Consider the following 13381-nt stretch of genomic DNA (forward strand, 5'->3'; position numbering starts at 1 on the left):
TTTCCAATTTGATGAAAAATATGTTTTAGCATGTACTTACTTGATCATTACCAAGAAATATTTTTTCCATGTGTTTATGGGCCATTTGTACTTTTTACCATAAACTGTTCAATTTTCTACTGCGATGATAAATATTTTTAATTGATTTGTAAAAATTCTATACATAGTATATATTTTGAACTTTCAAATTTGAATAGTCATCAGTTATTGAAGCTTTTTCAAATTAGAGAAATAATTTAGAATTGAGAAACATCTGTTCAGGAAGAAGTACTTTTATTTTTGGAAAGAGAATTTTTTTTACCTGATATCTTTGCTCTCCAAAGTTATGTATGTGCCATCATATAGATCTAGGTCCCCTAAGGGCACCTTGGCTTTGATGCAGTCCGGATCCTCTTTATTATGTCTCTGTTCAAGTCCTGTATCTCTGTCCTCATTCTCTTCTATGTGAATTTTTTGAGCAACTAATTGCTTCTGTTGAGAAGAAAATAAGAACTTGCTGGATTTTTCTAATATTTCAACCTACCTACCATGTAAGAGAAAGGAGAATTTAATGTGTTGACCAAGTCAGAGAATTCTAAATGTGCCCTTGGTTACCTTAGATGACATGAATGAGCTTCTCCAACAGAACATGGCATGTATACTACTGGCACATGAGTGCCTTAGAAAATGATTTCTAGCTATCTATAAAGTTATATTTAACAACTTTCTTGGCACAGGATGCTCAGCAATTGAAACTACCTTGAATTGTCCAAACATGCCATATTTCAGTCCTTCAAGACAACCAGCACGCTGATAGTACTAGCTGGAGTCACTAGGTTCGAGAGAAATTTCTGCCACTCATATTTTTTTCCCAAATGTATACTATATTTCCACTACCCAATCTTAACATTTTGCCATACTCTGCTGCTGCTGCTGCTAAGTCGCTTCAGTCATGTCCGACTCCGTGCAACCCCATAGACAGCAGCCCACCAGGCTCCCCCGTCCCTGGGATTCCCCAGGCAAGAACGCTGGAGTGGGTTGCCATTTCCTTCTCCAATGCATGAAAGTGAAAAGTGAAAGGGAAGTCTCTCAGTCGTGTCTGACTCTTAGCGACCCCACGGACTGCAGCCCACCAGGCTCCTCCGTCCATGGGATTTTCCAGGCAAGAGTACTAGAGTGCCATCGCCTTCTCCGTGCCATACTCTAGATTTTTCTAAAAGAAGAAAAAAATAGTTGAAGCCCCTCTTACTGTCTTTGAAACCCCTCTCTCCCTCTCAAAAGTTACCCCTACCCTGGGAATCCCATGGTTAGGACTTGGCACTCTCACTGTCAAGAGCCCAAGTTCAGTCTCTGGTTGGAGAACTAAGATCCTACAAGCGCATGGCATGATCAAGGGAAAAAATAAATATTATAAATACATAAGCAAGCAAACAAAAGTTATCACTATCCTGAATGTTTTATGCATCATTTTCACGTATATTTTTATAAAATATTACTATACTGCCCTTATCCTCTTAAATATTACTACATATATATCTCCAAAATCAACATATGGCACTGCTTTGCAAGTTTTAAAATTTTATATATTTTGGAATGAAATGTCCTTTAGATATCAATTAGGTCTAACTGGTCTATTGTATCGTTTAAAGTTTGTGTTTCCTTGTTAATTTTCTGTTTAGTTGATCTATCCATAGGTGTGAGTGGGGTATTAAAGTCTCCCACTATTACTGTGTTATTGTTAATTTCTCCTTTCATACTTGTTAACATTTGTCTTACATATTGCGGTGCTCCTATGTTGGGTGCATATATATTTATAATTGTTATATCTTCTTCTTGAATTGATCCTTTGATCATTATGTAGTGACCTTCTTTGTCTCTTCACAGCCTTTGTTTTAAAGTCTATTTTATCTGATATGAGTATTGCTACTCCTGCTTTCTTTTGGTCCCTATTTGCATGGAAAATCTTTTTCCAGCCCTTCACTTTCAGTCTGTATGTGTCCCCTGTTTTGAGGTGGGTCTCTTGTAGACAACATATGTAGGGGTCTTGTTTTTGTATCCATTCAGCCAGTCTTTGTCTTTTGGTTGGGGCATTCAACCCATTTACGTTTAAGGTAATTATTGATAAGTATGATCCCGTTGCCATTTACTTTATTGTTTTGGGTTCAAATTTATACACCCTTTTTGTGTTTCCTGTCTAGAGAATATCCTTTAGTATTTGTTGGAGAGCTGGTTTGGTGGTGCTGAATTCTCTCAGCTTTTGCTTGTCTGTAAAGCTTTTGATTTCTCCTTCATATTTGAATGAGATCCTTGCTGGGTTTAGTAATCTGGGCTGTAGGTTATTTTCTTTCATCACTTTAAGTATGTCTTGCCATTCCCTCCTGGCTTGGAGAGTTCCTATTGAAAGATCAGCTGTTCTCCTTATGGGAATTCCCTTGTGTGTTATTTGTTGTTTTTCCCTTGCTGCTTTTAATATTTGTTCTTTGTGTTTGATCTTTGTTAATTTGATTAATGTGTGTCTTGGGGTGTTTTGCCTTGGGTTTATCCTGTTTGGGACTCTCTGGGTTTCTTGGACTTGGGTGATTATTTCCTTCCCCATTTTAGGGAAGTTTTCAACTATTATCTCCTCAAGTATTTTCTCATGGTCTTTCTTTTTGTCTTCGTCTTCTGGGACCCCTATGATTCGAATGTTGTAGCGTTTAATATTGTCCTGGAGGTCTCTGAGATTGTCCTCATTTCTTTTAATTTGTTTTTCTTTTTTCCTCTCTGATTTATTTCTACCATTCTATCTTCTAATTCACTAATCCTATCTTCTGCCTCTGTTATTCTACTATTTGTTGCCTCCAGAGTGTTTTTGATCTCATTTATTGCATTATTTATTATATATTGACTCTTTTTTATTTCTTCTAGGTCCTTGTTAAACCTTTCTTGCATCTTCTCAATCCTTGTCTCCAGGCTATTTATCTGTGATTCCATTTTGATTTCAAGATTTTGGATCAATTTCACTATCATTATTCGGAATTCTTTATCAGGTAGATTCCCTATCTCTTCCTCTTTTGTTTGGTTTGGTGGGCATTTATCCTGTTCCTTTACCTGCTGGGTATTCCTCTGTCTCTTCATCTTGTTTAAATTGCTGAGTTTGGGATGTTCTTTCTGTGTTCTGGCAGTTTGTGGAGTTCTCTTTATTGTGGCGTTTCCTCACTGTGTGTGGGTTTGTACAGGTGGCTTGTCAAGGTTTCTTGGTTAGGGAAGCTTGTGTCGGTGTTCTGGTGGGTGGAGCTGGATTTCTTCTCTCTGGAGTGCAATGAAGTGTCCAGTAATGAGTTATGAGATGTCTATGGTTTTGGGGTGACTGGGCAGCCTGTATAATGGAGCTCAGGGCTGTGTTCCTGTGTTGCTGGAGAATTTGCTTGGTATGTCTTGCCCTGGAACTTGTTGGCCCTTGTGTGGTGCTTGGTTTCAGTGTAGGTATGGAGGCATTTGATGAGCTCCTGTCAATTAATGTTCCCTGGAGTCAGGGTTTGGACTTAAGCCTCCTGCTTCCAGTTATCGGTCTTATTTTTATAGTAGTCTCAAAACTTCTCCTTCTATACAGCACCACTGATAAAACATATAGGTTAAAGATGAAAAGTTTCTCCACCGTGAGGGTCACCCAGAGAGGTTCACAGCATTACATGGAGAAGAGAAGAGGGAGGAGGGAGTTAGAGGTGACCCGAATTAGATGAGGTGGAATTAATAGAGGAGAGAGCAGGCTAACCAGTAATCCCTTCCTGATATGCACTCCACAACTGGACCACTCAGAGATGTTCACGAAGTTATACAAAGAGAAGAGAAGAAGGAGGAAGGAGACAGAGGTGGCCAGGAGGATAAAAGGGGGGAATGAAAAGGAGAGAGACAGATCCAGCCAGTAATCAGTTCCCTAAGTGTTCTCCACCGCCTGGAACACACAGAAATTCACAGAGTTGGGTAGAGTAGAGAGGGGTTAGGGAGGAGACACAGGCGACCTGGTGGAGAAAAAGGAGAGTCCAAAGGGGGTGAGAGCAGTCAAGCCAGTAATCTCACTCCCTAGTTAAAAATGGGTACTGAAGATTGGGTTCTTAAAGGTACAAAATTGGTTAACAAATACGTAAAAGCAAAAATTAAAAATCTAGAGTAGTTTGGAATTTCAAAAATACAATGTTAAAGAAAAGAAGAAGGAAAAGAAAGAGAAAAAAAAAAAACAACAAAGTCACAAAAATAATAAAGAAAATATAGGTACAAAATCGATAACAAATACGAAAAAGCAAAAGTTAAAAATGTAGAGTAGAGTTTGGAATTTCAAAAATACAATGTTAAAGAAAAGAAGAAAAAGAAAGAAAAACAAACAAAGTCACAAAAATTATAAAGAAGATATAGGTACAAAATTGGTAATAAATTTTCTGAATAAGCCTCTGAGACTTTACTAGACAGAGGCTTCAGATTGAAGTTTTGTGAATACAGATTCGCTTTCCAGTGTATCTATCTTTCCTTCCCTGAGAAAAAGGTATAACAAGGTATCTCTTCTTTCTGGAGATTTGGGATTATTTGAAATTTGGATTATCTACCTAAATCTGCTTCATGGGGATTTGGGGGATTATTTTTATGTGTGGAATGATAATTTTGTAAAGAATTTTATTTCTTCAAATAAATTCTTTGGCTCATTAAAAAAAATTTATATAAATGGTATCATACTCTATATTCTACAACTTTCTTTTTTTAAACTTAATGCTTTTGCGATTTATCTGCATTGGTCAGCATAGTGAAGGTCTGTGGTTAGTAAACTGTGTATGTCAGAAAACTGCCTTGTCCTCACTCCTGAATGATGGTTTAAGAGAATATAAAATATTATATTTAAAACAATATAAAATTCTGTACTTAACACTTTGATGCTATTGTCTTCTGGTATTGATTCTGGGATCTAAGAAGTTCACCTAGTTGTCACTACTTTGTAGATAAACTGTATTATCTAGTCTCATGGATTTATTCCTATGTCAGTGATTAAGAAGGATAAATGAACTTAAATCTCTAGCTCAAGCCTTGACCCAGGAGTCTACACCAGAAGAACCAACTCCTCATTCAATGTCTCCACTGATTCCTAACAGGTATCTTCTTAATATACCAACCTCTTCCCCAGTCTATACCTCCTTCAGTCTTCTCATTTCAGCTAAAGCCAACTCCATCCAACATCAATTGCTTGGGTCAAAAATCCTGGAACCATCCTTAACCCCATCTCCATCTCTGTCTCTTCCCAACCACTCCATGACCATTTCCTGGGTCTAACAGTTTTGTAGCTGCTTCTGGTTCTATCTAGATCCAAAGTCCAAAACCAGATCATACGATTTTAGAGTTTCTAACCCAAAGTGATCCTCTGCCCTGAAATGGTGTTCAGGAAACTGAAGATGCAATTATTGAACCACTACATGGTTTGGTTCATTTTTTGGTCATTAGGTTTTGTCTTCCTGCCTTTTTAAAATTTTTCCCACCAGACTCTTTTCATGCTCCGTCCCAGTCTTTAAGCAGTAGTGAATCCGGTTATCTTCCTTTATCTTGCATGGAACACTGTTGTGCCCTTTGCTCCACAGAGATGCAATGAACATCAGACAGCAGAACCTATTCCTGGTCTTGGAGACCAGCAGGTTTATAGTCTTAGCTACATTCTCAACTTGGTGCTTTCTGTTCCATTTCAAGTCTACGGAGGTTGTTCATGTTGTGTTCAGACTTGACTACGTTTTACTTTGATTTCTATTTTGTCTTTCATCTGTCATTGTGTATATGAAGCAGAAACTAAGTACTCTGTATAAACTCATTACATTACTTTAACCAAATATTGGTGGAGTCAATATTTTTCATTTGCATTTTCAGTGACTTGGTAAATGGCATTTTCCCATTACACATACTCGAAGTCTCTTTCTCTTTATATTAAATAATACTGCCACTTAAAAAGATGGATAATCATAAACATTATAACGTTGTCTATGACTCTTAAAAACTATTTTCTGCACCATTGCATCTTTCTGAACACTGTGTTTTAAGCTTCCAGGCATGAAGCCCTATAAATTATGTCTACTGTCTTAGTATTCATAAAAATCAACATTTCCAAATTTATAAGTGACAAAACTGGTAAGAACAAGGTGAGAACTATTTTACAAATGGTGAGGTGCTCAAGTTTTATAAGTATTCCTAAAAATTTACTACCTACACAATTAATATGTGCCAAAAGTTCTTCTTTAATTTATAGAAGTTTTAAAAACATATAACTATTACTGTTAATAGATGTACTAATTTAAATTTATATAAGTGAAGTCAGGAACTTTTATGTAACTAGAAGATGAATGGCTACCTGGTTTCATCTCTGTAAACAGCCAGGAGATAAGGCATCTGCCTCTGGTTCTGCCATAACTTGTTTCATGAAATCAGGCAATTCAGTCTTTAGGTGCAATTATTTCCTTACCACTGAAATGAGGATGATCTTTATGATTCCTTCTAGCTTTCTAAGACTCTGATTCTACTCTTATTATTCCCAATAATTTTCTAAATCTCATTTTGCAAATTGGGTTACTTTTTCTGCAACTTAAAAGTTTCATTAAAATTTGAATTCAATTTACACTATAACTTTTAAGAGGGGGTTATATGAAAGAAAAAAAACTTTTTCAAATAACACTATTTGCTACTAAGAAAAATCAGTTTATGAAAATCAATGATAGAAACCAAAAGGTCAGATATTACTAGTGCTAATAAATATCAGCGTTTCAAAGTGTGGAAAAGAATCTGAAAAAGAATAAATACATGTATGTGTATAACTGGATCACTTTGCTGTACACTTGAAACTAACACAATATCGTTAATCAACTATACTTCAATATAAAATAAAAATGAAGGAAGACTTTTCAAGATGCAAAGTGATGAATGGTTTTCACCTCAATCATAAGAACACAAACTACTAAGATCCTAGTTTTTACTACCTGAGAACTAACATAATTATATTTTTATGAGGCATTCAAATCATTCTTCCTTTTGATATTTTACCCAAACTCTCCTTCCAAGATTATCTTGAGATAATTCCTCTTCATATTTGATGGAAATATTTATACATGGAAATACTGTTCAAGGATATGTGAGTCAAGAATGAGGCATAAAACCAAGGTTCCAGTAGTCTATTTCTCTTACTAGTGCTCAAATGGCATTCTGATTAAAAAAATAGAAACATGATCTAAAAATAGAATATTCCTTTAAAAGCAGAAGAATTAAGAAATAATATGTTTTAATTCTTCTTTGACCATAGTAGCTCCTGTGAAATGTACCAAGTACCAGGTGTGTGTTGCTTGTCCAGTTGCCTCACCTCCAGTTCTTTGAGGTAGTTAACTGTTGTTTCTTGTCTCATTAATATGACTAAGTCATGGGGATGCTTCAAGTTCATAGGTGAATCCACCTGCAAGCAAGCAAACAGATAAAGCTCAGATTTCATTAAAATTTGTTTGGATTAATAAAGTTTAATATGCCTTACTGTTCAATCACCATTAGTCAGTGTGAGGTGCTCAGTAAATTTAAGGGGTATTTCAAAAGTGATTATGTGTAAATTTCAGCAAAGAGAATGAGAGGTTCAGTAGCTGTCCCTTGAACTCCAACTCAAAAGAGCAAGGTTTTGAAATGAATATCCTGACTGGACTAGTAATATAAGAAATATTCAATAAATAAATGATAAATTCCTTAAAATATATGTTACACCTATACTAACAAAAAAAAGATTGCCTTGTCTTGATAACACATTCTATATCTAAACAAGTATGGCAGCAATAAAAGGAAAAATACAAAAAGCATCTATTTTTACAGGCTATTTGTGAAACCATAAATCAGAGATTATATAAAATAACCTCAGGACTTAGAGTTTACAATTCAAGTTTCTGAATCATAAACAAGCAACTATGTTGTTGAAGATGTAGGAAAAATGAATCCTTATATGCTGGCAGCAGGCTTATAAACTTATTATTTGGAGGCTCATTTGACAACATGTATCAAAACTTTAGAATTACATACCATTGATTTAGGAATATAAACTCTAGGGAACTATAGGCATTCTTTAAACAAGTGGGCAAAGATACACACAAAAATGTTCACTATATTGCCTTTAACTGAAAACAAACAAACAAAAAAACTAACCGAACAACAAAAACAAACCTAAGTCCATCAGTGAGGGAACAGGGACATCAATTGTCCAATGGAATGGGAGACAGAAAAATTAGATCTATTATCACGGAAAGACATTCACAATGTGTAATTAACTAAAACAGTGATAAAGGATAAGCATGGTATATTTTTTTAAAGAAATTACATTTTTATAGATTTAGATGTATACATGTCTGATATGCTAAAAACTAAGCTGGTTTATTTTTGGGAAGTGGGATTAAAAAAAGAGAGGTACATTTATATCTTTTACTTTTTACACTTGTATATTTTTCAATTGTCTATATATGTTTATAACAAGGAAAAAACAACACATATACACACATGGGGATTTTTGAATTTCAGGAAAATCTAAGGCAGTGGCCTTGGAACCAAAGACATGAATGAAGTTCCTGGTATCCCTTAGGGTTAGACTGTCAAATTATGTACTAGCTCTCCAGAAGTTCTACTTTGAGAAGAAACTACATTTGTGTAATCTCTAAGAACTTGACAGAAGCTCAATTAATTAATTTTAGAGCTAGTTTTTTAAGAGCAAAAGATAGCCTTGCTTAGACTTTGGTAAATGCAAGCCTATTAAAAAAAAAAAATCGAAGAGAGGGAATGAGAATTCTCTGGTGGTCCAGTGGTTAGGAATCAGTGCTTTCACTGCCGGGGGCACATGTTCAATCCCTGACTGGGGAATTAAGATCCTACAAGCCGTGAAGCATGGCCAACAAACAAATAATAAGAGGGAATACAAATAACATGGAATAAGTCCAATGGTTGCTTTAACAACAGGCACAGTAGTACTGGGTGATGCTAGGTGACCGCTTATAAAACTCATCCGCCTTTCTTCATTCTACCGTCTCAGAGATGCCAGAAGAAAAAGAGATGCTAGTCTGGAGTAACTTCCACTCATATTTTCATAGCAATTATCTGAACTACATAATCAGCATTATGTAGTGATGGATAATGATCATCTCCCAGGGTGTCTCTTTTATAACTAAATCCCTTCACTGCTTCCCCTGGCTTTGCTACTATATTGGAACTTACATTAAAACTGTACTCTGAATTTAAAAGGCACTAAAAATATAAGAGCAAGGCCTATACTTGACCACTTGAGCTGTTAATCTCTATCAAACAATGAAACCTAGCAAAGGCCTACAAGCAAAACGCTAGGTGTTTCTCAATGAGGGGTGGAAATTTTTGCTTCTCTTACATACTCAACAGTCAAATGCCAAAAGGGCAGGGAAAGTGACTATACTGAACATGACCTGATCTAACTCCAAAGTCCATCAATCTTTTATACAACAATATATTATTTGTAATATATTACAGCACACCAAAATTTTTACAGGAGAAAATGTAAAAGCTATAGCCAGTGGTCAGAATTCAAAAGAGCTTTAATAGGAGGTCAAAGAAAGTCTTTACTTTGGAACTATCCAGACCTCGAAAGGTACTGATTTAACATACCTCTCTATAAGTATATTTAAATGAGGTTTTTAGGGGAAAAAAAAATCGGGGGGAAGGAGAAGGAATGTGGGAGTGTGACATTCCCATTCCAAAATATCCAACCAGTCCATTTATCTGATAATGTGGAGAACTACAAGCAGAATGAAAGAATAAGACAAATGAATAAAGTATAATTTTAGCTTTAGATTAAAAAGACACGAGAACCAGGGCTTTATCTTATTTGAATAGCATGGGTTTGGCCAACATTCAACTCTGAGGAAGTACTTTTCATTTCCTTGAAGCACTGAGTGCAATAAAGATATAGTAGCTAGAGAACGTACAAAGATAAAATTATTAGCAGAAGGGAGTCCACTGACAGCTTAACAGCTGTGCTTCTCTTTTTGACGTTGCAGCAAATGGCATGGAGCTCTGCCAGATTAGGGTTGATTACAGAAGATTTATAGCCTGACGCATATTCTTACTGAGGTACCTTCAAGTTCTTACATTTTTTTTTAAAATTTTATTTTTAAACTTTACAATATTGTATTAGTTTTGCCAAATATCGAAATGAATCCGCCACAGGTATACATGTGTTCCCCATCCTGAACCCTCCTCCCTCCCCATACCCTCCCTCTGGGTCGTCCCAGTGCACCAGCCTTACATTTTAAGACTTTATTCTAACTATCTTTGGCAAATGCCAATCAGCTTGAATTTTTCTCCTTTTGAATATCTCTCCTCCTTAGAAGATTAAGAAAGATTACACTTTGTAAATGCTACAACATCCATTCAACTACCAAAAGTTATATTAAGCCTTTATCAACCAGGCCCACTATGAGCCAACATGCGGAGCCTGTGCACTCTGATTTTATATACAATTTAAGAAGGAGTGGTAATACCCCTTCAAAACCTTTAGCATTTAGAAGTGGCTGCTATAAGCCCAAGAGCAAGAAGAGTGACAAATTACAGAGAGGTACGGATAGATTAAACATGACATAATGCGTCCACAAGACCTCAGAGCACTTTATGGTTTTTTCACAAAAGGACAAACAATCCTACAACTTCCACAGCATAATAAATGATGCTTATAATGACCGGAATTAAAAAGAAAAACTGAAATTATTTTCAGTTTGTTGTAAATAAGAAGGTGAGAAAGTATGAAATACATTTTAGGGCAAAATTTAAACTGCAGGGAAAAACCGACCATGTGTTTGGAAATTAGCTAAATGGAATTCTGTTCAAAATAATTCATCCTCTTAAGACTTCCAGGTAAACACAGTTTCACTGTTACCAAAGCAATTTATTTTAATAAAGAAAATCTCAACCCATATATAACAGTCCAATTTTATTTTCCTTTTTATATATTTTATAGCTACATGTATCCAATTATATAGAACAGCAGTAAATATCTTATTCATTGTCAGGTTCATTTCCATATATTTCATTTGCTGACATCTTCAAGATATTGTTAATTTCTGTATCTCTAATTTGGAGTCCTGTCTCTGTGAATTCTGTAAAATCACATGGTAATTTCACTATATAAAGGTAATGACTTCACCGCCAAGTAAAATAAAAGGTGAACACTGTAAACTTAAAATAACCAATCTAAGGATATAAACACTTCTGAATTCTACAAAACCAATCACTTTCGAGGAATTCCCTGGAAGTCCAGGGGTTAGGACTCAGCATTCTTACTGCAGGGGCCCTGGGTTTGATCCCTGGTTGGCAAACCAAAATGCTGCAGCTGCAAAGCACAGCAAAAACAAAACCAAATTCAATCACTTTCCACTGGTCCTTTATGACAGGAAATTGAACACTTCTACTGTAACATAAGTTCCACCCCTCACAGCAACTTATTCTTCACATATAATGAATACTTTTACCTTTTATTTTTTAAAAATGGTATTCAAATGGGTACACGAAAGCAGTTTTAACGGCAGTATTTACAGTATTAACTTTTCCTGCCAGCAGTTTGAAACTGATTAATGAAATATTATGCCATATTCATTAAAAAAGAATTGTCCTTAGGTTAAATATGGGATGGAATATTTAAATCTTTTATTCTGGATTTTATATTATTTAAATATTGAGACACTATGATGGAAAACATAAAGAAAAATCTTTAAGAAGACCCCCCAAGACTTCACCTCTACCTTCAGTGTCCCACTCAGGGAGTATTTACAGTTTTTCCTATCCAGCCACCTGCAATCTCCTCCTCATGGCAAAAGTGCCTGTCCTGCTTGGCTGGAAACATCCCTTCCCACGTGGGGAGCCTGATCAGTGGATTCCCTCCCATTGGTAACTTGGTGATTTTTTCTGAGAAGGGACATTAACCAAACAGTTGTCTTATACTAAGGAGTCCCTAGTCCAGAACTTTTATTTGAGCTACTGGGGACTAGTCCTCTTGTACCCACGGGGGGCCTGAGAAAGGGATTAAAAAAGTAGACCAATGAAGACAGAAAAAAACCCTGTTCTGGTGATACTGTTTGAGCCCTGGATCAAACTGAATCTGTACTCTTAGAACTTGTCTCAACATTCCAATGAAAAATTTCAAAACTGCAAGTCTTGCTGTTACTGCTAGATCTCTGCCTACTTTCTTGAGGACCTCTATCCAGGGTATCTTCTAATCCTCCTGGCTCTTCTAGGAGCCTCTGTGCCTTTGCACACGGTAATTCCCCTACTTGGAATGCATTTCTTTTCTTATGTTTTTGATGAAGGCCAACTGACTTGGCTCCAATGACATTTCTTTCTTTTTGTGTGTGTGAAACCATCCTTCTCTTGAGCTCCCATAATACTTTATATATACTTCTGTACTAACATTTACATTCTGTACTAACTAACATTACATTCTTTATTGTATGGGTGTCTTCCTAAAAAAATATTTTTTTAAAAAATTCCTCTTTCTACCCTCAGTATTTATATGCTTTCGTGTACATGTTAGGTACATAATGGGCTTCCCTGGTGGTTCATATGGTAAAGAATCTGCCTGCAATGCAGGAGTCCTGGGTTTGATCCCTGGGTCAGGAAGATTCCCTGGAGAAGGGGACAGCAACCCACTCCAGTATTCTTGCCTGGAGAATTCCATGGACAGAGAAGCCTGGCGGGCTACAGTTCATGGGGTCACAAAGACGCGATCGAACAACTAACACCTACTTACTTAGGTACATGATACATTGTTGACTGATGAAAAGTGTCTGATACCACATTTGTTAGATTCTCTATCTCCTAAGGCATCATGGCTCACTGATGACTATCTGGAAAGAAGGTGAAGTGGCTAAGCCATCAGGAATCAGGAAAAAATAAGTCTTTGACCTGACCATGACCAGCTCTGTGACGGTTAAAGCAAATCACCTTTTCTGTCAGGGCTCCCGTTTCCTTCTCTATAAACTGAAGGAGCCCAACCTAATGACTTCTAAAAATTCCTGACATTTTCCAAAGCCTACCTCTATAAAAGATTGAACACTATTATTAAAGTATCACTTTTAACCAGCCTAAACCACTGAAGTAATCTGATATTCAAATGAATGAAGCTGTCATTCTTTCATTTTGCTCATACAAGCGTGTACTTTCTTTCAGTTCAGTTCAGTTGCTCAGTTGTGTCCGACTCTTTGGAACCCCATGAATCACAGGCCTCCCTGTCCATCACCAACTCCCCGAGTTCACTCAAACTCATGTCCATCGAGTCAGTGATGTCATCCAGCCATCTCATCCTCTGTCGTTCTCTTCTCCTCCTGCCCCCAATCCCTCCCAGCATCAGAGTCTTTTCCAATGAGTCAAC

At 36.4% G+C, this 13381-nt stretch overlaps 1 protein-coding gene across 5 annotated transcripts in view; it reads right to left on the minus strand.

Annotated features, from left to right (window-relative positions):
• Positions 1 to 13381, minus strand: part of TTC17 (tetratricopeptide repeat domain 17) — a 126926-nt gene that overhangs the window by 95148 nt on the left and 18397 nt on the right. For all 5 annotated transcript variants that reach the window (XM_027562618.1, XM_027562622.1, XM_027562620.1 and 2 more), the window contains exons 2-3: positions 7334 to 7423; positions 302 to 471 (exon numbers count right to left, since the gene is read on the minus strand). In XM_027562618.1, the coding sequence (XP_027418419.1) occupies positions 302 to 471; positions 7334 to 7423 (260 nt within the window). The remainder of the gene's footprint in view (positions 1 to 301; positions 472 to 7333; positions 7424 to 13381) is intronic.

This window comes from Bos indicus x Bos taurus, chromosome 15 (genome assembly GCF_003369695.1).
Source record: "Bos indicus x Bos taurus breed Angus x Brahman F1 hybrid chromosome 15, Bos_hybrid_MaternalHap_v2.0, whole genome shotgun sequence".
NCBI lineage: Eukaryota > Metazoa > Chordata > Mammalia > Artiodactyla > Bovidae > Bos > Bos indicus x Bos taurus.